At 40.4% G+C, this 26,856-nt stretch overlaps 1 protein-coding gene across 3 annotated transcripts; it reads left to right on the top strand.

The window, feature by feature from the left end:
• Nucleotides 1–1,177: 1,177 nt before the first annotated feature.
• Nucleotides 1,178–26,120, top strand: UTP6 (UTP6 small subunit processome component). 3 transcript variants are annotated; one of them, XM_073879414.1, is made up of 19 exons: nucleotides 1,178–1,395; nucleotides 2,825–2,909; nucleotides 5,744–5,785; nucleotides 6,452–6,544; nucleotides 7,256–7,303; nucleotides 7,743–7,806; nucleotides 9,543–9,661; nucleotides 11,160–11,237; nucleotides 12,027–12,108; nucleotides 12,605–12,686; nucleotides 13,528–13,739; nucleotides 14,479–14,558; nucleotides 14,939–15,016; nucleotides 17,384–17,563; nucleotides 19,352–19,432; nucleotides 19,636–19,745; nucleotides 20,763–20,829; nucleotides 23,498–23,570; nucleotides 24,499–26,120. In XM_073879414.1, exons 1-19 carry the CDS (start codon nucleotides 1,304–1,306, stop codon nucleotides 24,654–24,656), a joined length of 1,824 nt encoding a protein of 607 aa, XP_073735515.1. In that variant the 5' UTR covers nucleotides 1,178–1,303; the 3' UTR covers nucleotides 24,657–26,120. The 3 variants fall into 3 exon arrangements, with proteins under 3 accessions (XP_073735515.1, XP_073735516.1, XP_025707146.1); XM_025851361.2 differs by having other exon boundaries at nucleotides 1,180–1,395; nucleotides 13,555–13,739; XM_073879415.1 differs by lacking the exon at nucleotides 17,384–17,563.
• Nucleotides 26,121–26,856: the final 736 nt, after the last annotated feature.

Raw genomic sequence — 26,856 nt, 5'->3', positions numbered from 1 at the left:
TTCTAAGCTCTCAGATATCTAGTGAACAAAACAAATATTCCCTACCTGTTTGGAACTTACTATCTAGTAGCATCCCTACTTTCACTGTTAACACAGGCTGGGGATTTTCTTTACCAAGAAATTTCATCTTTGTTTTACATCCATGAGTTTCTTCCCCTCTCTCATCTCTTACAGCTGAGGGATCAAGAAATGAAGCTGAAGCCAACCTTTGCTTCAGTTCTGAGACCAGTGGGGTAAAATGTGAAAAGGAAAAAAAAAGGAAAGGTACAGAGGTGGAACATGGTTAATTGCTAAACAGTCCCCTTTCATAAATCACAAGGTGCTAATGCCAATGTTGAAATAAACAGGTCTAGCAAGAACTCCTGCTTTGGTTTTTTATCATCTTCCCGAACTTAAACTCAGCCATGAAGTTATTATTTTAGGTTTAGTAATTATACCAACAATGTCGCTTCCAAGCTGAGTTGTCTGATGATTCCTTTAGAAATGCTAACTTGCTTGAGCAATGGTTTAAGGAGGGTCTACACCGTACTGATTTATTTCGGTAACTCCCAAACTTTTCAACACCAAGCTCCCCTCTTCTAAAAAATATATACTTTCTGATACCCACCCAGGGCCATGTGTTTTATTAAACGATCTTGTCTACAAAGGCAGAATAATTATTTAAATAATGAAAAGGCCTTCCCATTTAAAAATTAATCGGGCAATTAGAGATTCTAATTGGCACGTGAAAAACTGGTGTTGTCACACTGGTTTACTAAGTCTAGTCAAAAGCAAAGCCATAGTGTTAATGGATAGTCCGGCCAGTTTCAGCGTCCTTTACGATTTTCATTACTGATATTTTCAAATATTTGCTACTGGAAAACGAGGACATAGGACGGCATCACAATATAAGGAGACAATAATTCCGCAGAAAGCGCATAGCACGTCTCGCTCAGGTAACCCCTCTGGACACCGGGAGGTGCTTTCCCGGATCGCCGCCTTCGCCTAGCCTAGCGCGCGTTTAGCACCGCCCCCACGCCGGCTCCGCCCCTCCACTCCCGTCCACGTGAGTCGTCCTGCGTCAACCGGGTCCTCGCGGCAACCCCACAATCCGCCATAGAGAAGTGAAAGCCGCCGCGAAAGCCAGAGGGCCTCCTCCAACGGCGGCGGCAGCGGCGGCGGAAGCGGAAAAGGCGGGACCTAGGGCGCACGTTACGTAAGCACGTGCGAGCGCTGGGGCAGGGTCTTCGGAATAGAAGGTGGGCTCTTCCCGCGCGTGTTGGCGGTTGAGAGGTTCGTCGGTGGGTTGTAGACTTGTGACCTCATGGCGGAGATAATTCAGGAACGCATAGAAGATCGACTCCCCGAATTGGAACAGCTGGAGCGCATTGGACTGTTCAGTCATGCGGAGATTAAGTGAGAGAGAGCTGAGGAAGTGGAGGGGCTGGGGCGGGCTGAGGGGAGGGGAGGGAGTCTGTGGCGGGGGCAGGGATGCGGGGGGCACTTAATTGGGCTTATTTTTCTTAATCTGGCAGAAGCCCATTTTCATATTTTGTTGATGCCCAGAATTTCTCCTTCGATGCAAGGTGGGCTGTCCACTCACCCACCAAACGTCTGACAGCTCTTCATGGAACCAGTTCTTAGGGCTATAAAGGTGATAAAATTAGGATGCCTACCCATCAGGAGCTACCTGCCTTTTGCTGGGGGAGACAAATTAAACATTATGCTTACGGTGCAGCGTACTGTAAATTGATTGTACTATAGTGTACTGCCCTAGAGATGCAAAGAGTGCTGTGGGAGCCCAGGAGGAGTGGTTAAATCTTTCTAATAAGACTTGAAGATGGGGACCATTTAATTCAATTTCGTGTTCTACCCCAGGGCTTGGCCAACAACGTCTGGCACATGGTTGGGATTCAGTACTTCGTTAGAATTAAGTAGAATACTTTTTAATGGTTTTCTGTGATTGTTTTCTGCATTTTACAATGGTTGTGAATGTAGTAATGTGACTATGGGAGCCTTAAACATTTGTTAGTGAAATGGAACATAGCAATGTGGACTCTTAATGAGTGTTCAATAAATGTTATTTTTACTGTTTTTTTTTTTCAGATTTTATTTATTTGACAGAGAGAGCACAAGCAGGGGAAGCAGGCGCCTACTGAGGAAGGAGCCCAATGTAGGGCTCGATCCCAGGACCCTGGGATCATGACCTGAGTAGAAGGCAGATGCTTAACTGACTGAGCCACCCAGGCGCCCCTGTTATTATTACTGTTAGCTAAAGATAGTTATTAGTCTTGCACATCTTGTGTTAAATTCTCCTAATATACACATGTTGTGTTCTCTCTAGCTAAATACAGTGAATCTCTTCCTGTGAGTCCTTTGTAGTGATAATAAACCTTCCTAGGTAGAAACAGTAGGAACAATCTAGGTCTTTTTTTTTTTTTTTAGTCTGCATGTTGAAAACTCAGGTAAGAGGAGTTTAGAAAAGATACTTGATTATTATTAAAACCTAAGTGACCTGAATTTGGAGGAAAGTAAATCTTTACTAGTATCACATAAAAATGCTGTAAAGTACTTAACATTATTTGCTTTGGTGGTGGGAATGTCAGTGGTCCTGGCAGTCTTATTAAGATGATTTTCATGAAAGTTTTAAAATACATCCTGATGCCCCTAAGCACACAGAAGTAATCACATAAAAGAATACTTGCTTACGAAGGATAATTATTTGGGAATTTCAGGTTTTGGAAAATGGGTTTTAAATATATTAAAAATAAACTTTAAAAAAACCCCAAAGTTCTTTAACTTATACTCTTTTCAAGCGTTACATCTTAAATGGCTTTCTCTTCAGGGCTATCATTAAAAAGGCTTCGGATCTGGAATATAGAATACAGCGAAGAGCTCTTTTTAAGGAAGACTTTATCAGTTATGTTCAAGTAAGTGTATGAGTTCATTACTTTTTAATCCCTTCACAAATTTTAAATCAGTTCTAGAATGGTGAACTTGATTCAGTTTTCTATAAAATTCTAGAATTGACAATTAAGTGGTAATTTTTGACCAGGAATAAAGGGATTTAGGAATAACTATAGCTAAGGCTATAGTCCTTGGCAAACTGAACTTTTCTTTTTTCTTTTATAGTGTTAGTAAATCAGGTACTGCCAGATAAATTGTGTATCAGGATGTCAGCAAGAGAATTGACTTACTATTTCTTGTGGGTTAGGGGGAGGAGAGTGGGTTTGACAATAGGTGGTTGGAAAGTTAATATTTATGTGTCTCTAAGTCTGCTACCTTAGAAAGAGGTATGCTGCAAATTCTTCAGTACTATAAATGGATGGAAGATTTGAGTGAATATAAAGTATATATGCTGGACCAATTTTCAGATGGAGAATAGAATAGCTAATACGTTGGATGATAAACTCTAGCTTCAGAACCCAGCAGTAAGATGAAATGTTACAATGCTGAAGATTCTGACCTTAGATTTAACAAAACAACAGGTGAACAAGTGAGACCCTGCCATGAATCCTATATTTGGAAGAGATTTGAGAACTCATAGTAGTTTGTTAGATCAAAATGAGCCAAGAGCATATTACATCAAAAAATATAATCTCTGTGTCAACTAAACTTCAGTAATAAGTTTTAGTTAGTTTTTTTTTTTTTAGCTTTTATTTATTTGACAGAGACACAGTGAGAGAGGGAACACAAGCAGGGGAAGTGGGAGAGGGAGAAGCAGGCGCCTACTGAGGAAGGAGCCCGATGTGGGGCTTGATCCCAGGACCCTGGGACCATGACCTGAGCCGAAGGCAGAGGCTTAATGACTGAGCCACCCAGGTGCCCCCAGTAAAAAAGATAAAGGGAAAGAATAATCTGATTGACTGTATAACAAAAGAAGAGTATTGGGCAAGTTAGCCGAGGACATTGCAAACAGTAGGCATTGAGAAGATGTTAGTTTGAAAAAAACTTTTGCACTTATCAGACCATGCCTGGAGCATTGTGTTAGGCTTGAGACTACATTTTTTTTTTTTTTTTTAAGATTTATTTGTTAGAGAGGGAGAGCATGAGTGTGGGGCGGGGCAGAGGGAGAGGGAAAGAATCTTTTTTTTTTTTTTTAAGATTTTATTTATTTGTTTAACAGAGAGAGAGACACAGCCGGGAGAGGGACCACAAGCAGGGGGAGTGGAAGAGGGAGAAGCAGGCTTCCCTTGGAGCAGGGAGCCTGATGTGGGGCTTGATCCCAGGACCCTGGGAATATGACCTGAGCCAAAGGCAGACGCTTAATGACTGAGCCACCCAGGTGCCCTGAGAGGGAGAGAATCTTAAGCACACTTCCCCCTGAGAGTGGAGCCCAACATGGGGCTTGATCTCATGACCCTGAGATCATGATCTGAGCTGAAATCAAGAGTCGGACGCTTAACTTGACTGAGCCACTCAGGGGCCCTGAGACTACATTTTAAGAACTTTTTTTTTTTAAGATTTATTTATTTATTTGAAAGAGATAAGAGAGAGCACGGGGGTGGTGGGGAGAGGCAGAGGGAGAGGGAGGGAGTCCCAAGCAGACTCTGTGCTGAGCCCAACGTGGGGCTCAATCCCACGACCCCGGGATATTGACCCGACTTGAAACTAAGAGGCAGACACTTAACTGCACTTCCCAGGTGCCCCTCTTCTCTTTTTTAAAGTTTATTTATTTAAATAATCTCTACACTCAACGTGGGGCTGAAACTCATGACCCTGAGATCAAGAGTCATGTGCTCTTCCGACTGAACCAGTGGGGTGCCTGAAATCTTTTAAGTGTTATGATTTTGATAACATGCATTTTTTGTATCTAAGATGTTTATAACCATGCTAATGCATGGATTTGTGAGTTTTGCAGATATAAGGTGAATTTTCAGTGACTGTTAAGACATTTACTACAAATTATGCTTGATAGCAAATTATCTTGTTTTATATTCTTTTTTATTTTTAATTAAGCTGTCTGTGCAATGTGGGGCTTGAACTCATTACCTGGAGATCAAGAATTGCATGCTGTACTGACTGAGCCAGCTAGCTGCCTCAGTCTTATTTTATTTTATTTATTTGTTTATTTTTAGAGAGCAAGTGAGAGAACAAGAGCATGTTAGCGGGGGGGGTGGTTTACGGGGAGAAGGAGACAGAATCTTCTCTTTTTTTTTTTAAGATTTTTTATTTATTTGAGAGAGAGCGAGAAAGCCAGCACAAGCAGGGAGAAAGGGAGAGGGAGAAGTAGACTCCCCGCTGAGCAGAGAGCCTGATGCAGGGCTCAATCCCAGGACCTAGAGATCATGACCTGAGCTGAAGGCAGATGCTTAACCATCTGAGCCACCAAGGCGCCCCAAGGAGACAGAATCTTAAGCAGGCTCCACACCCAGTGCAGAACCCGATGTGGGGCTCAGTCTCATGATCCTGAGATCATGACCTGAGCTGAAATCAAGAGTCATTTGTTTATTTATTTATTTTTAAAAAGATTTTATTTATTTGACAGAGACACAGCGAGAGAGGGAGCACAAGCAGGGGGAGTGGGAGAGGGAGAAGCAGGCTTCTCGCTGAGCAGAGAGCCCGATGTGGGGCTCGATCCCATCATGACCTGAGCCGAAGGCAGGCACTTAACGACTGAGCCACCCAGGCCCTGCGAACCTCAATCTTGTTTTATATTCTTGATTTTTATTTATTTTATGATTTTAGCTAAATGTACTTCCTGTATTTAAAAGGTTATAAATGTTAATTGTTTTCTCTTATTTTGTATGTTTTTTTTCCATAGTATGAAATTAATCTTTTGGAGTTGATTCAGAGAAGGAGAACTGTAAGTAGATATTCTGGAAGTTGGAAAAATTTAAATATTTTATTTATTTGAGAGTGAGAGAGTGAGAGAGAGAATGAGCAGGGAGAGGGACAGAGGGAGAGGGAGAAGCAGACTCCCCACTGAGCAGGGAGCCCGATGTGGGGCTCGATCCCAGGACCCTGGGATCATGACCTGAGCCAAAGGCAGATGCTTAACGACTGAGCCACCCAGGCGCCCCTGGAAGCTGGAAAAATTTAGAGTTAAGTAGCGTGGCTCTATAGTTAGAATTTGGGTTTGGGAAGCAGTTGGTATTGATAAATTGTGTGGTGCTGTGCTCATAATGGATATTTGTTTTTTTTTTAATTTATTTTTTATTTTTTAATTTTTTTAAAGATTTTATTTGAGAGAGAGAATGAGAGAGAGAGAGTACATGAGAGGGGGGAAGGTCAGAGGGAGAAGCAGACTCCCTCCTGAGCTGGGAGTCCGATGCAGGACTCGATCCTGGGACTCCAGGATCATAACCTGAGCTGAAGGCAGTCGCTTAACCAACTGAGCCACCCAGGCGCCCTCATAATGGATGTTTGTAATTACTTGTTTTCTTTATCATCAGTACTGTTTAAGATTAAGTAAGAATATTGCTGTGGATGAATGTGATTAAATTGAGGCTTTGTGTATGTCCTTTTTTAGCGCATCGGCTATTCATTTAAGAAGGATGAGATTGAGAATTCCATTGTACACCGGGTACAAGGTGTCTTCCGACGAGCTTCAGCAAAATGGAAAGTAAGTGATCAGAACATCTTTAATTATAAGAGAGTTGAAGATATGTATTGTATATACTGTGATTTCAATATTCAAGTGCATTATTTATACTTGGGTGTGTCAGTATTTAACGTAATTATAATATCATTGTTTGAAACCACTTACCAAACCATTAAGAAAATTGATCTCATTACCTCACAATTATTCTTTGAGGATGGTACTGAAAATGGTAGATTTGATACATAATTAAGGATTAGAAATTTGGGATTTGTTTGGATAAATCTCTAAGTGAAGTACACCAAAGACTTGGAGGTCAAAGATGAATGGTTAGAGTAGGGGCAGGACCTCACTCACTTGATATTCTTCAAGTTGGGCTCTGGGACTAGGATATAGTATATAGAGAGTACTTTGGATCTTGGGAATGACAAATTTTGGGTTGTTACCTCTGATTGAGACCATTTAAGAGCTGCATTGAACACATTGGGTAGACAACACATTTTGTCTTGGAGCATGGTAGGTGGGAGTGGGGGCCACATGGAGTTACCACGTTTAGGAGATCTAGGGCCTTAGTGAGGAAAAGCCTAATAGGCTGAGCAGTGTGTTACTACATTGGCCTTTCTGAAATCTACCTCTGTTTCTTAAAAAAAAAAAAAAAAAAAAAAAACTTAGCGCAAAGTTGTATTTTATATAAAATTAAAATTCAGGCAGCTCACTACATTGCTTTTCTTGCAGGATGATGTTCAACTTTGGCTATCCTATATAGTCTTTTGTAAGAAATGGGTGAGTATTGGACAGCTGTGTCTTGCCTCCTTATTCCTTCTTTCAGTTAGTCTGCCTTTTACGTCCCACAGTTGGTTACTGAATTCCATGTTTTCTCCAAAGTTGTAGGGTTAGCAAGTGGGAAAAGAACCCAAGAAGGCTGAACTTCAGTATAACTTCTATATATCTGAATGACTATGTAAATGGTTTCTAAGCCAGAAAATGATCTTTATGTGTGTATTTCTTCAGTAAAGTTGAAAATTTTTAGATGTTTAGAATGTTTACATGTAGTGGTTTAGGTAGAAGAAAACCATGAATGTATCTGTATTTATATGTCCCTACAGCAGCAGATCTTGCCCCATTGGATTTTAAGTTGGTAGGAAACAGTACCAGATCATTTAGAGATTAGTAACAATGATTTCACTGGATAGGAAGTAGAATTGCTTTTTCTCTTTTACAGGCTACCAAAGCTCAACTTAGCAAGGTATTTTCTGCCATGTTGGCCATTCATTCAAACAAACCAGGTATGGTGAGATCCTTGTCGGTTTTTCTTCTACCTTTTGTTTTATTTTTTTAAAGATTTTATTTATTTATTTGACAGAGAGATAGTGAGCAGGAACACAAGCAGAGGGAGTGGGAGAGGGAGTAGCAGGCTTCCTGCTGAGCAGGGAGCCCGATATGGGGCTCAATCCCAGGACCCTGGGATCACGACTCGAGCCAAAGGCAGACGCCTAACAACTGAGCCACCCAGGCGCCCCAGTTTTTTGTTATTTTTTTGAAGGAAGCTCTACACCCAGGGCATCTGGATGGCTCCGCCTATGAACTCACAATCCAGAGATCAAGAGTTGCATGTTCTGTTGACTGAGCCAGCCGGGCACCCCACTAAGTTTCTTTTTAGATGATGATCAAATAAACTCATTGGTCCTTTGAGGGACATTCTGTTTGGATGCAGTCACATTTAAGGAGAATTTAAAGGGGAAAACTTAAAAACTTAAAGGGGAAGATGTTAATACAGATTTTGCAAGAGTGACTGGCACAGGGTAGATACTCATGTTTTCTAAGAAAAAGACTTCTCTTGTGAATACTGTGAAATGGTACATAATTTTATAGTGGGGGTGCTCCAGTGCCTATTCTCAAGTATTAGGCTCAACCAGGTTCACACAGCACAGGCTAAGGTAGGCTACATTTGGCACCAGTTAATTCAGAAGGATACAGCAGGACAGCATTAGGTGTGTATCTTTAGTAGAGTACTCTTAGCAGTTGGGAGGCTGGTCTCTGTTTCCCAAGATGACAGTTCAGGTATGAGGGAATGAGATCACACGAATGGGTAGAGGAGCCACTCTGGCTTGGAAGACCTATGGATGGGCATAGCTTCCAGGGATCCTAGAAAGGACTGTGCTCAATTTCAGGAGTCACGTGTTCAAGAAAGCCCAGAGCAGTGTTCTCCCTCATTCACAACCCTTCTAGTCCAGACGTGGTTACCAACCATAAGTCGTTTTTACCAAAAGCAATCTTGTCTGGTGACATAGCTGACTTTTTTTTTTTTTTTTAAGATTTTATTTATTTATTTGACAGTGAGACACCTGAGAGAGGGAACACAAGCAGGGAGAGTGGGAGAGGGAGAAGCAGGCTTCCTGCTGAGCAGAGAGCCGGATACGGGGCTCGATCCCAGAACTCTGGGATCAAGACCTGAGCTAAAGGCAGACACTTAATGACAGAGCCACCCAGGCACCCCGACATAGCTGACTTATATTAAGTTTATTAAGTTGGGAAATAGCTCGAGTGTTAAGGTTAATTTCTTATGTAGAAAGACAAAGGTTTTTGATTTTTAAAGGCTTTATTCCCAACAGGTGTGATAAAAAATTTATTTTTAAAATTGAGCCATTCAAAAAAAATCATGAAGTATTTAATAATAAAGCAAAAGAGTAAAATATTTTTATTTCATTGATTCTAAAATGCATAATTTTCCAGCATTTTCACACTTTTAAAATTTTTATGTGACTTATAATGATGTTGATCTCAGATTGGATGAGGCACATAAGTAAGTATCCACGGATATTATCATTTACGTCTTTGTTTCAGACTACTCTAAATAAAGCAGTAATACTTTACAGTTAACCACTAGAAACACTCTCCATCCCCTTTCTCTTTTGGTAAGATTAAAAAAAAATTCTTTAAGTATTAAAATTGGAACATTGATCTTTTTTTGGTCTGACTTGGTCGACTTACTGAAATGAAGTCTGATGTTTTTCATTTATAGCTTTGTGGATTATGGCAGCCAAATGGGAAATGGAAGATCGCTTGTCTTCAGAAAGTGCAAGACAGCTATTTCTTCGAGCTCTGCGCTTTCATCCAGAGTGCCCGAAACTTTATCAAGAAGTGAGTTGTGTACCTGTAAGATGAGAGAGTGATGTCTGAGTTTTGGTCCTTTATGGACATATATTCTTTATTAAGTTAAAAAAAGACTCTGATTTATGGAGGTTAGGGATAAGTAGGGATTGCTGCTGGAGTAAAGGGGTAACAAAGATATTTCTTGGCCAGTAATAGGTGTTGACCATGTGCAACTTCCATCTTGTTAGTGAGAGATGAGAACTCTGACCTGCCCATTATGGTTGGGAGGGTTAGGGAACTGGACCCTACATTTTTTAGTTGTGGGGCCAGGGTTCAGCCATCTTTATACTTTTTTTTTTTTTTTTAAGATTTTATTTATTTGTCAGAGAGAGGGAGAGAGAGAGCACGCGCGCGCACAAGCCAGGGGGAGGCGGCAGGCAGAGGGAGAGGGAGAAGCAGGCTCCCCCTGAACAAGGAGCCCAATGTGGGGCTTGATCCCAGGACCCTGGGATCATGACCTGAGCCAAAGGCAGACGCTTAACTGACTTAGCCACCCAGGCACCCCGAATCTTTTTTTTTTTAAAGATTTTACTTATTTTATTTATTCATTTTTTTTTTTAGATTTTATTTATTTGAGACAGAATGAGAGAGAGAGAGAGAGCACATGAGAGGGGGGAGGGTCAGAGGGAGAAGCAGACTCCCTGCCGAGCAGGGAGCCCAATGCGGGACTCGATCCCAGGACTCCAGGATCATGACCTGAGCCGAAGGCAGTCGCCCAACCAACTGAGCCCCCCAGGCGCCCCAAGATTTTACTTATTTTAGAGAGAACATGCATGCGTGCATGTGAGCGGGAGGAGGGGCAGAGGGAGAGGGGAGAATCTTAGGCTGACTCTGTGCTGAGTGCGGATCCAGATGCAGGCCTTGATCTCATGACCCTGAGATCATGCCCTGAGCAAAGTTCCTTTTTATGCCCTGAGCTGAAACCAAGAGTTGGACGCCCAACCAGCTGAGCCACCCAGGTGCCCTACGGTATAAACATTTTTTAAGAACTTGTTATTTTCATATTCTTGTAACATAAAGTTCAAAGTACTAGAAATTCTGGGGAAGTCCAAGTTTACATGTTAGTTGTACGTTAGTTTTTCTTCATAATGTTTGACAGTAAATATTTGCCATTGATTTTTTTATTTTGAAGTAATTATAGGTTCACAGGAAATTATAAAGATAATTTCTCCTGATGGTTGCGTTTTATAAAATTACATAATATGAAAATTAGGAAATTAGCGTTGGTATGATGTGTCCATATGGTTCTATGTCATTTTTTTACATGTGTAGATTTGTGTAACCACTACCACAATCAAAATACAGAGCTGTTCTACCGTCACAGAGATCTCCCTCCTTATAAATGTCTGCTAGTTTCATAACAAAATATACTACTCCCAGACTTCCCCAGATCTGATACTTAATGGGTATAAAATGACATCTTATGTATTTCTGATAAAAAGAAATTATTTCCAAAGGTTTTTAGTTTATTATTTCCCTTGTGTAGTATTTTAGGATGGAGTTGATGCATGCTGAGAAACTGAGGAAAGAAAAACAAGAATTTGAAAAAGCCAAAATGGATGTGGTAAGATCTGAGTGTGTTGTCCCATGTCAACAATTTGTAGTGTTTCGAGCCTGCTTAGGAGTAAGAGAAAATTTTTGGAAGGTATTTTTGTTCCCAATTTAATGTCTTATTTTGAAACTTTAAGATGAGTCTAGAGTTGATTTAATTAAATGGGCTTATTAATAAAAATGGAATTTTGTGCTTTAAAAATAGACATTTGGAGTAATTGAAGTATCTTCAAGATTATTTATTACTGATGGAATGGTAAATGGTTTTCTTTAATACTTTATAGTTTCATTAAATGACATACTAATCGGTTGAAGGAGTTTGAGGGAGGGTTATGAAATCTGTGGTTCCTAGCCTTCTTTCTTTTTGGTTTTACACAATTTTTTTAGTGACAATAATTTTAAAGAAAGAAGTTTTAGAATGTTAGAGCTGAAAAAGGAACTTTGCTATCATCTGTTACTGTAGTTTCCAGCTGTGAATTTTTTTATTCAAATAAGAGTTGACACATAAGGATAAACAAGGTGTGTAAATTCTGACCTGTTTGGGTCTAAGTAGAGAGTCAGGCCTTAGGCCGTGTGATCTTGCTATCACTCTAGGAGCCTGAGAGAACTTTCACTGTAGAAGTTCAGTGGTCTGGTTCAAGCCGCACATTTTACAAGTGAGGGAACTGGCCCAGAGAAAGACGTGATTTGCCAGAGGTCATACATATGGCATGGGTAGTCTAGGACTGTTAATTTTCATCCTGGTGCTTTTTCTAGTTACTGGCCGTATCTGTTAAGTTATGTTTAATATAATACTCTTTAGGGGAATCTTGATTATCCTGAAGAAATCCTTAAGGGCGAGTTGGCACGGATCATCTACAAAAATTCTGTAAGCATAATGAAAGGTATGCATATTTTGAAAATTTATTTATGATGGGAGAGTGAAACATTCTATTTATAATAAGAAAGACCTTTAGCTAATTTGGAAATTTTCTGTTAGAAATTCTGTTAGACTGTGCATAAAAATTCTGTACGAATAGTGTCCTCTTTCTTTAAGAAAAGGTTGATTGCCCCTTAGGATATACTTGAACATTTCAGTAAGTTCATTGAGTACTTTAGTCACATGGGGAGTTGAAAAGAAACAGGTGATTTACAACATTTCTTTATATCGGGAAGAAGTTTAGAAGAACAGAAGTACTTATGAATACTCCCAAATATCAATAACGGTTTTGCTTGTGTAGTGGGTGCTTTGTTTTTCTGTTTTGTCCTATTTCTCAAAACCCCAAAACAAAAGAACTCTAGCACATAAGAAAGTAGTACTTTCTTGTAGAAGAAAGTGATACTTTAGAGTAAAATGATACTTGAGAGTCTTACTCCTCTCCCCCACTTTTAAAATTTTAGATGCAGAATTTCATGTGTCACTGCTTTCAATTGCACAGCTATTCGACTTTGCCACAGATCTGCAAAAAGAAATTTATGATGAGTAAGTAAAGTCATGGAAAGGTGAATATGTCTTTTTCTAATTTTGTGGTAAAAGTTTGAGACTGGGTGTTTAGAAAGGGGGAGAGAAGTTACCACACTAAATCCTTGGAAGAAAGCAAAGTTTTAGGACTGTTGTATCATAGTAAGTTATATAAAAAAATAGATTGCTGAAAAAGTTGTTTGACACCCTTATGGGCTTCCCTTGGGAAATAGTTTGTCTTTATTCAATAACAAATATCCTACAGCTTATATCAAAATGTATATTCCTGCTTTGCTGGCATGTGTTTTGTCCATAAAATGAGAGTGGTCCTTGTGAATGTTTATAGTTGATTGCTGCAGGTAATTTTATTCTTTAATGTTTGAGCATATGGTTTGAGAATTATTTGCAGCCTACCTTATGGGTACTTCACTCTTACGTAGCACCCCTTACTTTCACAGGAGATAAAATAGAACTTGGATCAGTTTTCTCTTCGGAGTTTTCAGGGCTTTGGTAGAGGATTAGGTTGTGCTTTTTCTTTGCCTCTATTATAGAAAATCAGGAGCCTGGATATAATAAAGTTCTCCAGGGCTTGAAGAGAATTGTCTTGTCACACATACCTGTTGATTTGACTTTGAGAGCTAACTTAAAAATTAACATTTGAGAATGATATCTAAAACATTCTGAAACCTAATGTGTCACAACTCTGATCAATTGACAAAATTTATATGGTGAGTGTGAAGCTATCTGGAGAGCCTAGTGGGGAGTTGTCTTGTGGTAATGGAATTGTTAAAGGGGTGTCCTGGGTCCGTTTTTAGAGCATAGGGAACTGTCTCTGATATTCTGAGTTAGTCTCATGTCATAGGGCTGACACCAGTAAACCACTTTGCAGCCTTCAGGTTCTGCACACAGATGACCCTCTTACTTGGGATTATGTGGCACGGCGAGAATTAGCAATGGAGACGCAGCCAGCCGGAGAGCAGCCTGCCACGAAACAAGCCAGAGCAGTGGAGGTGGGCCGGAAGGAGGAGAGGTCCTGTGCTGTGTATGAAGAGGCAGTAAAGACTCTCCCCACAGGTGAACTTCGCCGGGCCTTGGTGTGGTATACAAGTGGTAGTATTCACAAACATGAAACCGAAACTTCTGTTTCTGTTTCCAAAATCAGTTTTCAGGAATCTTTCTGTGGTAGTTGACCATGTGCCTGGCTTTCCAGCTTCTCGTTTGGTGGTGGAAGATGGAGCTTTTATGACCTTCCTCAACAGTAGTGATGTTTATGTTCATCTGTTTGGGGGAGATGATACTTAGGAAATAGTAATTCAGAAGATTGTCCTTCCCTAATTATCTTTTGACACAGATTTACTTTCAGATTTTGTAATATGGGAGTATTAAGGTAGAAGGGATATATAACATGGATGAGGCTTCTACTTTTTTTTTTAAAGATTTTATTTATTTATTTGACAGAGAGAGAACACAAGTAGGCAGAGCGGCAGGCGGAGAGAGAGGGAGAAGCAGGCTCCCCACTGATGCGGGGTTCGATCACAGGACCCTGGGATCATGACCTGAGCCGAAGGCAGACGCTTAACTGACGGAGCCACCCAGGCGCCCCCGAGGCTTTTACTTTTTATATAAGTGGTTACTCAGTTGCTTTTCCCCCCAGTGTTTGAGATGTTGATTGGCTGTAATGGGAATAACTAGGTTTTTTTCACTAGACTAGTTTACATTCTTCCGGGGAATCTTCCCCTCACAGAAAAGATGTATGATGACTGTTAAACAGAGAAACTGGCGATCTGATCAGTGTAATCTCTGACTTTTCCAGAGGCCATGTGGAAGTGTTACGTCAACTTCTGCTTGGAAAGGTTCACTAAGAAGACCAGCAGTCAGTTCCTCAGAGAGAGGGTAAGGGACTTAAGTTACATGCTTATAGTGGCTGACTAGAAAGTGACTTTTCTGGAAGAAGAGCAGACACATGGCTCCTTTGGGGCCTGGGACAGCTTCCAAGAACTTCATGCTTAACCTAAGTTCTTTCTCTTTGTGGGTGACCTAGTCATTCTAAAGGTCTGAGTCTGCTGCATCCTTATTAGGGCCACCTGGTTAGGAGGCGCTCTCTTACTGGACTGTGCTTCGTGCCGCTTTTTGCCTGGTCTAATCATAAGTGAAACCACTTCAGGTTCCTTCTCTGTTTTCAGAAATGTGCAAAACTGTACTTGTTCCTGTCAGAGGCCAAAGACCCCTAGTGGGGTGTTTATAACGAACTGAAGGATTTTTTCTGATTTCAGAGGCTGGAAAGAACCATGATGGCATTCAGGAAGGCACATGAACTCAGACTTCTACCAGAATTCCAGTACAAGCAGTGGGTAAGGACACATTCACTGCCAATAACACGTACTTAATTTCATTTGGTTCCTGCTGGTGTCATGTGTTTTAATGTATAGTTATATGACTAAGCCCATTTGGAAGTTTAGAATGGAAGACGTAGAGACATTACGTTTGGGATCTCAGTATTTGGTGTATGCCAAAAATGAAATGTGTACCAGTAAAGGGAGGAATGTTATATAGTGGAAAACCCTCAGAATAAGGAGTCACAAGTTAGATTTTGTGTGTCTCCCCATCCATCTTTTCCTGAACATCCTTTTCCTGAATGTATGCCTGACCCAGATTAACCATTGGTATGGTAACAGTGAAGACAAATTAGATGTGTTCCTATGTTTCAGAAGCTGACATTTCAGTAAGAAGTTTATTAACCCATCCCTACTCTCTCCGGTGGGTAAGGATTATTTCGGCGACCAGGATAATGTGCTGAAGGAATACGTAGTCTGGATCGGGTTTTGTCACTTAATAGCTAGGTAGCTTGGGCAAGCCACGTAACCTTTCTGAGTTTGTTTACTTGATTTTAAAATAGTGATAGTTACCTTTTTTTTTTTTGCCAGCTCACAAAGTTCTTGACGTGAACAAAAATGTTCATACGTTAACATTTAAAAAATATTTTTTACATCCAGCTAAGTCATGCATATGCTGTATACTTGTCTGCTGTATTATACCATGACTGAGATGCCCTTTTCCCATTATGAAAAATCCCAGGCTTGGAAGAGTTCAGCTGCTCCCATTTGAGCTATTGAATACTGGCAGGACAGTCACCCCCTATAAATTTAGGTGGACTGTGCTTTGAGTATTGCTATGGCAGCCCTGCTTTCTTTCTGTCATGACTATTTGGTCCTTCACCACTCTGGCTATTCAGACGTCCTGTGCTCCCCAAATCTCTGATGCTGCCCTTCCTAAGCCTACTGCCTCATTTACCTCATCACTCTGGTACCCTTGCCTTTAATGAGAGCTCCTCAGTATACTGCCTCTAAACTTAAAATGCTTAGCTGATTCCTACATCCGTCGTTTTTCCAGATTATTCTCCACAGAATGATCTTTAAAAATCGATGATCAGATTATTCTGTGCCTTCCACTGTCCTTTGGATAAAGCTGGTCATTCTCCCTAATACGGTCTTGGCCTCACTTGCCAGTTCTCTAGTATACATTCTACCCCTTCAGCCGTGTTGAACTTGGATTTCCTTTTGTTATCCTTATGAGAACATAAGCTCTCTCTTATGCACATGCTTGTTGGGAGAGCCTTCTCTAACTAATGCCTACTCTTCCTTAAGCCTAGCATAAATGGTGTTTTCTGTCTCATAGCTGCCATAGACCCTGTTGGGTGTTCCTGCTTTGTACTCTTTTAGCATACGATTCTTTTTCTGTCAAGGCAAGTATCAGACTGTCTCTACTTCTAGACTAGAGGCCCTGGGGCAGTGGAGAATGTACTTGATTTCCTCATTATTAAATCTAGCATGTATAGGGGCGCCTGGGTGGCCCAGATGGTTAAGCGTCTGCCTTCAGCTCAGGTCATGATCCTGGGGTCCTGGGATCAAGCCCCACGTCGGGCTCCTGGCTCAGCGGGGAGCCTGCTTCTCCCTCTCCCTCTCCCTCTCCCCCTCCTCGTCCTCTCTCTCTCTCGCTCTGTATCTCAAATGAATAAATAAAATCTTTAAAAAAAAATGCTTAAAAAAAATAAATTTAGCATGTATAGGGAGCAATAAAAGTGCTTGCCGAATGAGCAGACTACATATTGCCATTTATTTGCTCTTCCACAGTTTTTTTAAAATTGAATTGGTTTTAGGTTTTTTCCCTCTTCTGTTACAATAGTGTGGGTTTAAGCATTTTAAAACACGTAAGATTTCCTTCTGTGTTGGGTTATGTTTGCTAAAATTTCCAAGTTTAAGATGTGAACACTTCCATGACTCTTGTTACACAGTGTCAAATTACATTTCAGAAAAATGGTACCAGTTGATTGTGTGCCCAACTCCATTTGAATGAATAAACATGTTTCATTATCAACCCACAAATACTGGTTTTGTCTGATTTTTATATTCTGTTTGGTGGGTGTGGGTTTTATTATAGTGAACTATTTTATTAAAAACTTAACTTTCAATCTAAATTATTTAGGCCCTCTACTTTGTATGTCTTACCTATTTTTTGGTAGCCTTTAGGAATAAGAGCAGGCAATGGAAGAGAATTTCAGATCGTTTACTTTGTGCCTGTTTGGCAGCCATTGTCAAAGGTTAAGTGGAGATGATGTTGAAATCGCTGCCTTAAATGAGGTCTTTTTTTGTACCCCCCCCCCCACGTAGATGATCTAGCTTTCAGTGGATAATTCTCCAGTGATCCTTTGTTTTACCCAGATTGAGTTGTTGCTGCATCAGGACTTCTTAAAGGAAGCTCTGGAGGTAGCAGTAGCCGGGACTGAATCGTTTAGAGACTCTGTGATGATGTGGCAGATGAAGCTGCAGGTGCTGATTGACTCTAAGAGCCCTGATGTAGCCGGGCTTTTTGAAGAAGCTTTTGTGCATCTGAAAGCCCAGGTCTGTGAGTTGGGTCTTTTGTATTTCATTGTGTTTGGGAAACCTTTTGAGACTGAGCCAAAGCTCATTTGAAGTTGTGCTTGTGTGATGAGGGCTGGCCCCAGAGTACATGTGTGTCTATATCAAGGGTAGGAGTGGAACAATTTCCTTCCATTTACTAGCCTATTTCTAATTTGTTATTTGAAAAATGACTAAATAAGGGGCGCCTGGGTGGCTCAGTCGTTAGGCATCTGCCTTCGGCTCAGGTCCTGATCCCAGGGTCCTGGGATCAAGTCCCGTGTCAGGCTCCCTGCTCAGTGGGAAGCCTGCTTCTCCCTCTCCCACATCGCCCTGCTTGTGTTCCTTCTCTTGCTGTCTCTCTCTCTCTGTCAAAAAATAAATAAATACCTTAAAAAAAAGACTAAATTATGTGAAATTCTCTATTTTATTTTGATATGTTATAAGTGAGAAATATTGAGTATTTTTCTCCCTTGCTTCCAAAGCTGTATTTAAGCCCGAGTTACATATTTAATTTTTTTAAGTTTTTATTTATTAGAGAGAGAGCAGGGGGAGGAGCAAAGGGGAAGGGACAAGCAGACTCTGCTGAGTGCAGAGCCCAATGCGGGGCTTGATCTCACAACCCTGAGATCATGACCTGAGCCTGAGCCGAAAGCAAGAGTTGGACACTTACCTGACTGAGCGACCCAGGCTCCTCCAAAGCCCGAGTTTTAAAAAAGACATATATATATATATGTGTATATATATATAGTTTTTTAAAAAGATTTTATTTATTTGTTTATTTGTCAGAGAGAGCACAAGCAGGGGGAGAGGGAGAGGGAGAAGCAGACTCCCCGCTGAGCAGGGAGCCCAATGTGGGACTACATCCCAGGATCCCAGGATCATGACCTGAGCCGAAGGCAGATGCTTAACTGACTGAGCTACCCAGGCATCCCTAAACAGACATATATTTCTAAATCTTAAAGCTTTGCAGTCAATCTTTTTTTAAAGAGATTTATTTATTTATTTAGAGAGCAGAGGGAGGGGCAAGGGAAGGGAGAGGGAGAATCTCCAGCAGACTCCTTGCTCAGCGCGGACCCGAGTTGGGGCTCGGTCCCATAACCCTGAGCTTATGACCTGAGCCAGAATCAAGAATCTGACACTTAACTGACTGAGTCACCCAGGTGCCTTCCAGAATCTTTTTTTTTTTTTTTTTAAGATTTTATTTTTAAGTAGCCTCTGCACTCAGTGTGGGGCTTCAACTCACAACCCCAAGATTAAGAGTTGCATGCTCCTGACTGAGCCAGCCAGGCACCCCCTTTTATATTAGTAGGAAAAAAGTATTCTGGAAGTTAAAGTGGGGAAAAAATCTTAATTCTCATTTGTGTGTGCCTCTGGGGCATGAGTGAAGATCAGATAATTGAGTTTGGATTAAGTAGTACTTGTGTCGTGGGTCTTAGACAGCAGAGATGTGACCTGGGTAGCTGGGGGTCTGACCAGCTATGGACACTTCATTGCTTAATTCACAGATAGCTGATAGTAATAACTGTAGTTAGTACTCCAACAGAAGGGTGCTAGTTTTGACAGGAGAGTGCTGCTTTGGGGGTGTTGGTCACAAGTCTGTCTGTGCTCTGGCAGGCCATCCCTACTGGGCACTGAGAATTTGGTCATGGTGAAGACAGACTGGGAGTGAATCCATATTTTACATATTGAGTATCTCAGTAGGAGCCTGTCTTTATAGTGACTAGTTTTCAGAGCATAGAGCTAAGCCATCAATTTCTAACTTTTTTTTTTCTTTCTCACTGTGACCAGGTCTGTCTGCCATTGTGGATTTCTTGGGCAGAGTGGAGTGAAGGTGCCCAAAGCCAAGAAGACACGGAAGCCATTTTTAAGGTCTAGGCCCTATGTTCTGAGTCTTGTGGTGGGTGGGGAATGAGCAGATAGGTTCACTAGTTGGCTAGTTTTAGGGTTATTTTTATAGCAGATGTTCCTAAACCACTGTTAATTGAGCAGCCCGGTATGGTTCTGGGAAAATTTGTTTTGATATTTATAAATATCCTCATGCAGCTTGTGTCTTTTTTTTTTTTTAATTGTAGAAAGCTCTCTTAGCTGTCAAAGGTGCTGACTCAGTCACTCTAAAGGATAAGTACCTGGATTGGGCTTACCGAAGCGGTGGCTACAAAAAGGCCAGAGCTGTGTTTAAAAGGTGCTCACAAACTTTCATCACTGTTATTCGTCTCCCCACCCTGCATTCAGCCCCCCATGCCCAGGTTATATGTATGGCAAATAGTATCTGAGGAAGTAATTCAAGAGACTTTTTCAGAAAGTCTTTTGTTGAACAATAAAAGCAGTTCTTACCCCTTGGTGGAAAATTAAAAAAAAAAAGGAGATAACTATTAACTCACTGTAATCAGGAGAAAAAAACATGCTTAATGTATCATTTAAAAACTTTGTTTTCGGGGCACCTGGGTGGCTCAGTTGGTTAAGCATCTGCCTTCGGCTCGGGTCATGATCCCAGGGTCCTGGGATCGAGCACCGCATCAGGCTTCTTGCTCAGTGGGGGGCCTGCTTCTCCCTCTGCTTCTCCCCCTGCTTGTGCTTTCTCACTCTCTCTCTGTGACAAATAAATAAAATCTTAAAAAAACACAAAAAAACGAAAAAAAACCTTTGTTTTTGCATATTTGAGATTATACTATAATCACATTTTGTATGCCGCTTTTGTTGGTGAACATTGCACTGGCCTTTTTCCTGTCAGTAACAATTCTTCATGAACGTCATTCATTAGAAATATCTGTATGGTACATCGCTCTGGGGATGTGCCATAATTTAGATGGTCATAGTAATACTGCTTTGGTGAACATTTCTGCACAAATATTACTTGTTCATACTGGAAATCACTTCCTTAGAATATATTCTTAGAAGTGGAATTATTGGTCTCCTTCCGAAAGACCTTGAGATGCAATAGAGGGAACTTTAAACTGTAAAAGTGGGGAAGAGGAGAACAGGAAGAAAACTGGGTAGGAAAGAGTTTGGTGGGGGTGAAGAGTAAGTCACTGGACACCGAAAGTGTTGAGAGTGACTGGTGGTCAAGTCCAGTCCTTGTGGCCAGGTCTTTATTAAACCATGCGTTGTGGAGACGTGGGCATAGGCATGTAGTTAGAGTCATGGGATGTAAGAGGCTTGCTGTCTTTGTGGATGATAACTGCTTTCTCCTTTTATGTAGTTTACAGGAAAGCCGTCCATTTTCAGTTGATTTTTTCAGGAAAATAATCCAGTTTGAAAAGGAGCAAGTAAGTGTTCTGTCTATTCATTTCTTGTCTGAGAAAATGAACTGGTGGTTACTCTCCTATATGGCAGCATTTTTGTCATTTAAAAAGTTCTCATCATATATAGTATAAATTTCCGGTCCCCTCACCTAACCATTTTTTCATAGAGTTGGTTAAGGAATGGTAACCAAGCAAAGAAGAGAAAGTCCATGTCTGGAAAATAGAAAACTCAGATGTCACCTCATAGAGGAAACCCTCCCTACCAGGTTTAATCATCTGGAGCACCCTGTTTGTCTTTTGTATTGGGTTATGAGGTAGAGAGTAGGCAGTAACTGTTTCTGGTGTGGTTTTTGTTTGTTGTGAGATTTGTTTATTTATTTTTTTAAAGATTTTATTTATTTGACAGAGAGAGACACAGTGAGAGAAGGAAAACAAGCAGGGGGAGTGGGAGAGGGAGAGCAGGCTTCCCGCCGAGTAGGGGGCCCGATGTGGGGCTTGATCCCAGGACCCCGGAATCATGACCCGAGCTGAAGGCAGGCGCCTGACGACTGAGCCACCCAGGCGCCCCTTGTTTATTTACTTTAGAGAGAGAGAAAGAGAGCGAGTAAGCGTGTGTGCACACGTTGGGGAGAGGGAAAGAGGGAGAGAACCTCCAACCAGATTCCCTGCTGAGCGTAGAGCCCAGTGCAGGACTTGATCTCACGACCCGTGAGATCATGACCTGAGCCGAAACCAAGAGTTGGACACTCAACTGACTGAGCCACCTAGGTGACCCATGTTTCTGGTGTTTTTAACTGAACTTGTGAGTGAGGGAAAATACAGGAAGGTCTCCGTTTAAAAGATAATACACGAGGGGCACTTGGGTGGCTCAGTTGGTTGAGTGTCCAACTCATGATTTCAGCTCAGGTTATGATCTCAGGGTTGTGGGATTGAGTTCCGTGCTGGCTGTGGAGCCTGCTTAAGATTCTTTCTCTCCCTTTCTCTCCCCCTCTGTGTCTCCTCACCCCTCTCTCAAAAAAGAGAAGAGATAGTGTAAAAAATAATACACGAAAATCCAAAGGTGTCTGTAATCCCATCGCAGTAACGCAGCCAACCATATTTATTTTAATTTTTAGTTTACTAAAATTAGTTTTTGTTTACATGTGTACACACAAGTTTTATTTCTGTCTTATGTGCCATGTGGAGGTTCTCTCTTAACTTTTTTTGAGTTAACGTTAATTTATGAATACATTCCTGTGTTTTTCCATGGTTGTCATCTTGAACAATTGTGGTGTTATTCTTAAACCCACAGTTTTAACTAGTCCATTACAATAGGTTGTTTCCCAGATTTTTGATACTGAAAACAAGAGTGCTGTAAACATTTTGTTTAGACAGCATTTTTTTCTTCTTTGGAATTCTTTTTTTGAGATAAGTTTCTGGGACTGGAGAGAATAGTTCTTTATATATTGTAAGATGGTCCTTCAAAAGAAGTGTACTTCTTTATAGTGATAATCAGATATATCAGTATATTTATTTCCTCACACACTCTCTAAATCTGCAGTTTTGCTTTTTCTCCTTTATTTTGGTATTTTGATGGGTGTTTATTATTTTTACTTGAATTTTGAAAAATTACTAGTGAGGTTGAACTCATAGTTTTAATCATTGTATGGGTCACTTGCCTCTTGTCCTTTTCATACAAGAGGTAATATAGCATAATAGTAACTAGACTTTGGATTAATAACATAATGGTGTGTGTCCTGGGCAGTTCTCAGCGTTGGCATCCTTCTCCGTCAAGAAGGTCATAATACGTGTTCCAGGGGTGTGCAGATTACAAGGCCAGGGTGGGGTACTACGTAGAAAGGACTTTAACCCTTAACAACGTGTGATTCTGTTCTTCATGCATGTGTATGATACGGAGTGAAAGTGACTTTCTATAAAATAACACAGCCTTAGGGAAGAGAATTTTGAATGAGGAAATAGTTACTTGACTATACAAGAGTATTTTTAAACTGTAGAGGTTACTCTCCTTTGAAAATGAAACAAAAGAGAATACATTTAAATGGAAATAGAAGTAAAGAGTGAACATTCATTGATTGTAAAGTTAGTACCAGCTACTCTGCTAGGTTCATAATGAGTCAGCATTTTTTAATTGAATTCTTGTAGTTGCTATAAGAGATATCATTATCCTTCTTTTATGGGTGAGGAAACTTTTAAGGTCAGAGGGTTTAAAAAACTCGGGGAAGGTTATATAATTAGTATTTGTATATGCTTTTCCTTCATATAAAAAGTTTTAAGGTGGACATAGCTAATATTTGCCGGGGCCCAGACACTTTCAAAAGAAAGAAATCCTTAGCTACAGGGAGTAAACCTTCTCCATTTATTTATTTAAATCCTAGTCTTCCCTCAGGGCTTTCAAATGTATTTTCCTGTGAAGCTGCCCATGTTCCCCCAACTGAGAATCAATTAGGCTTTTTTCCATGCTGCCAGAACAGAGTGCTTTTATCACCGTTTGACATTGACTTCACTCTGGTGAGTGCTGCATTTGGCTTTTCTCTGGATAAGGTGAGAGCCAGGCTGTGTTCGTCCTAAACCCTGAGCCTTCTCCCCTTCACATACCTAATAGGTGGTAGCTATTTTAACAGTGTGGTGGAAGGGAATTTGTGACATTATGAATTAGGCTTTTGAGGCAAGATTGTCTGATTATTTTTGTTAGGAATCCTGCAAGATGGCGAACTTAAGAGAATATTATGAGAGAGCTTTGAGAGAGTTTGGATCTGTAGATTATGGTAAGTAAACTTCAGTTATAGACACATCTGTTTGCAGGTGTGGTCTGTAGCCCATCAGTATGGTTAGAACAGTGCTTAACTCTTTTTAGGTCATGGTCCTCTTTGAGAATAAAACTTGCATCTTTGCCCTGCCTTCCCCCTTACTTTGTGCATAAATACTTGCAGACATAATTTGGCTTATAACTTCAAGTTCACAAGGTCAAGAGTTTATGGGTCTTCCATTAAGAACTCTGGAGTAGAGAACAATTTGCTTGGTTTGGTTCTCTAAAAAAAATGTGATATTTGTAAGGGAGAGGTTAATAATATAGGTCAGAGTAAAAGGAGTGATAGAAAGGGGTAGTGGGATGCTAACTGACATTAGTTGTCATTGGCTGTTGCCACACTGTCCTCATTTTTATAGGACTTGTGAAACATATTTCTGGGTATAGGTATGTTGTATAAAATCTGTTTACTTATGAACTTAAAAACAATGTCTAGTAGTTAAACTTAGATTTAAAAAAAATACGTTAGCTTTTACAAAGTTTCAGCAGACCTTCTGGTGAAATGAATGAAAATGGCATTCTTAATAACCCAAGCAAGTTTTATTAGGCATTGGTAACAGAATTAGAGTGAATGCATTGAAGCTCAGTTTCACCTTGAAAGAGACTCAGCAAAATCCTCCCTCTAAAATATTTAGTATTTTTGGATTATGAACTACATAGACTGTCATGATTTAAAGTGAAGTTTTTCACTTTAAAAAAAGTTTGATGCGCCTAGTGTAAAGAAGCTGAGAGAGATATTGTTTCACTCAGGGCTCTAGGGAAATGACAACAAGTTAAGTTTCTTAGAAATCTTACACTGAATCAATATTAAATAGTTAAGTTTACATGATAAAGCCTTGTCAATGATCTAATTGTATGTTTACAGTAATTTTTCGTTCCTTTTAAAGGTCTTTGGATGGATTACATCAAAGAAGAATTGAACCACCCACTTGGTAGACCTGAGAACTGCGGACAGATCTATTGGCGAGCCATGAAAATGTTACAGGGAGAGCCAGCAGAGGTTTTTGTAGCTAAACATGCGATGCATCAAGCTGGCCGTTTGTGAGAAGAGGAAAAACACAGCCGATTTTGTGAAATAGTGTTATAAGCCCTCTGGCCAGATTTGTATTGTGAGTTCATCTGCAGTTTGCTAAGAGATGGCAGACAAGATGGCAGTCTGATTTTGGGACATGCTTTAATTTTGTTAATGCGTTAATCTTTAATTCCAGAAAAGAGAATTGCTATTTAGTGGCCCAGAGGCTACTTGTTAAGGCCGGACTTACTGTAGGTCCTAAATGTTTTCCAAAATATATAGAAATCATAAACTTGAGTTTCTTTTGTTACCCCTGGTCAAGAATGATTATCTCTAACTGGGACCTAGGGGGGCCAGTGAAAGTGGAGGAGAAAGTACAATTCCATTTTTTCTTCTCTTCTTATTAAAAAAGTATACATGGTGTGCATTTGTTGTAGGAAATATGGAGTGAGCAGAATAATGTGGGGAAGAAAATAAAAGCATCCCATAACCTCATCGTCTGGAGTTAAACTTACTTCCTTTATGAGAATTAGATTTATACTATTAGATCATTTACTCATTCATTCATTCATTAAGTGTTCATTATTAGCAGGAAAGAAGAGAAGCTTTTTGGGATGGAGGTAGGGGTTGGAGGAACAGGGCTGGACATCCTGAGAGAGCTTGTTGTTGCCACAGAAGAGGATTCTGGGTATTGGGGTCAAAAGTTGACCTTTAAGAGGATAAGACATTATAAAAGTGCCTTCTATCCCTGGGACTGATCTTTAGAGAAGTGTCTACAGTGGGGAGGCCCAGCAACAAAAGGAGGGCAATGGGTAGGGAGTAGATTAGAGCAGCAGAGAAGGCCTTCAGAGGCAAAGGTGGAGGATGGCTTGGAGCAGAGAGGACATTCTGGGAGCAGGGGAGGCAACTGTTTGAATTTTACATCCTTTAACTGAACATTGATGTCACTGGGAGAAGCATTCAGTTTAGTTTGACTTAATATTGTTACACTTATGTTATTTTTCCATGTCATTAAAGAGCCTTAAAAACATTTAATGAATTTTTAACATTGTATTGTATAGATGAGCCGTGACTTAACTTTGCTAATTCTTGTGGTTGGACCTTGTCATTTCTAATTTTTTTCTTATAAATGCTGTTGATGAAGATTCTCATAAATCTTTGTCACATCCTTGATTATTTAGGAGATTGACATTTGATGGTAGAATTACTGAATTAAAGGATATAACTATTTTGAAGAATATTGACATGTATTGCCAATCTGCAATGTATGCGAATACTTTGAAGCAGTGTAGGAGAATGTCAATACCTTTACCTGTAGTGGGTATTATGTTTTAAATTTTTACCATTTGAATAGGCAAAAAGTGCTATGTCATTGTTTTAGTGTGCATTTTTTATATTAATGAAGTTAATGTGCTTTTCCTGGTTCTCTTGTTTTTTAATGTTGACTGTTTTCTAAACTTTTTTCTTACTAATTTGAAAGAATTTTTTAAATATTAATTTTTAGTTTGTCTCTCCTTTATTGCAAATAATTTGCCCCTAGCTTTTTGTTTTGTGTGTGTGTGTGTGTGTGTGTGTGTGTGTGTGTGTGTGTATGTGTGTATGTGGTGGTTTTTGATTCCCAGAGGATATTTTGGTGTGTGTATGACTTCTATTGTTGAAAACTCTTCCTCTTGTTGAAGACAACTCATTTTTTTTTTCCCCAAGGAGTTAACTAAATTTTCTACAATGTGGTTTGTGGCCAGTCATTTTTCTATTGATTTGTGGTACTTTTTTTTGTTGTAAGATTTTACTTACTTGAGAGAGAGCGCACATGAGCAGGGAGAGGAGCAAAGGGAGAGAGGGAGAAGCAGACTACCTGCTGAGTGGAGACCCCGGTGGGGGGCTTGATGCCAGGACCCTGGGATCATGACCTGAGCGAAGGCAGATGCTCGGCCGACTGAGCCACGCAGGCGCCCCCCCCCCCCCGTTTGAAAGATTTGTTTATTTTTAGAGGGAGAGGGAGAGAGAATCTCAAGCAGACTCCCTGCTGAGTGGGGAGCCCAATGCGAGGCTCAGTCTCACGACCCTGAGATCATGACCTGCTCCAAAGTCAAGCCGCAGTTGAGTCAGATGCTTAACTGCCTGCACCACCCAGGTGCCCCTGTGGTACTACTTATTACATATTAAGTTCCTATGATATTAGAATCTGTTTTAGGACATTTTTACTTTGAGCTTTTGTACTCTAAATGTTGTT

The sequence above is a fragment of the Callorhinus ursinus genome, unplaced genomic scaffold (assembly GCF_003265705.2).
Source record: "Callorhinus ursinus isolate GAN/ISIS: 27379988/994484 unplaced genomic scaffold, GSC_fseal_2.0 scaffold34, whole genome shotgun sequence".
Taxonomy (NCBI): Eukaryota; Metazoa; Chordata; class Mammalia; order Carnivora; family Otariidae; genus Callorhinus; species Callorhinus ursinus.
Note: the sequence above shows the minus strand (reverse complement) of the source record. Positions and strands in the feature narration are given on the sequence as shown.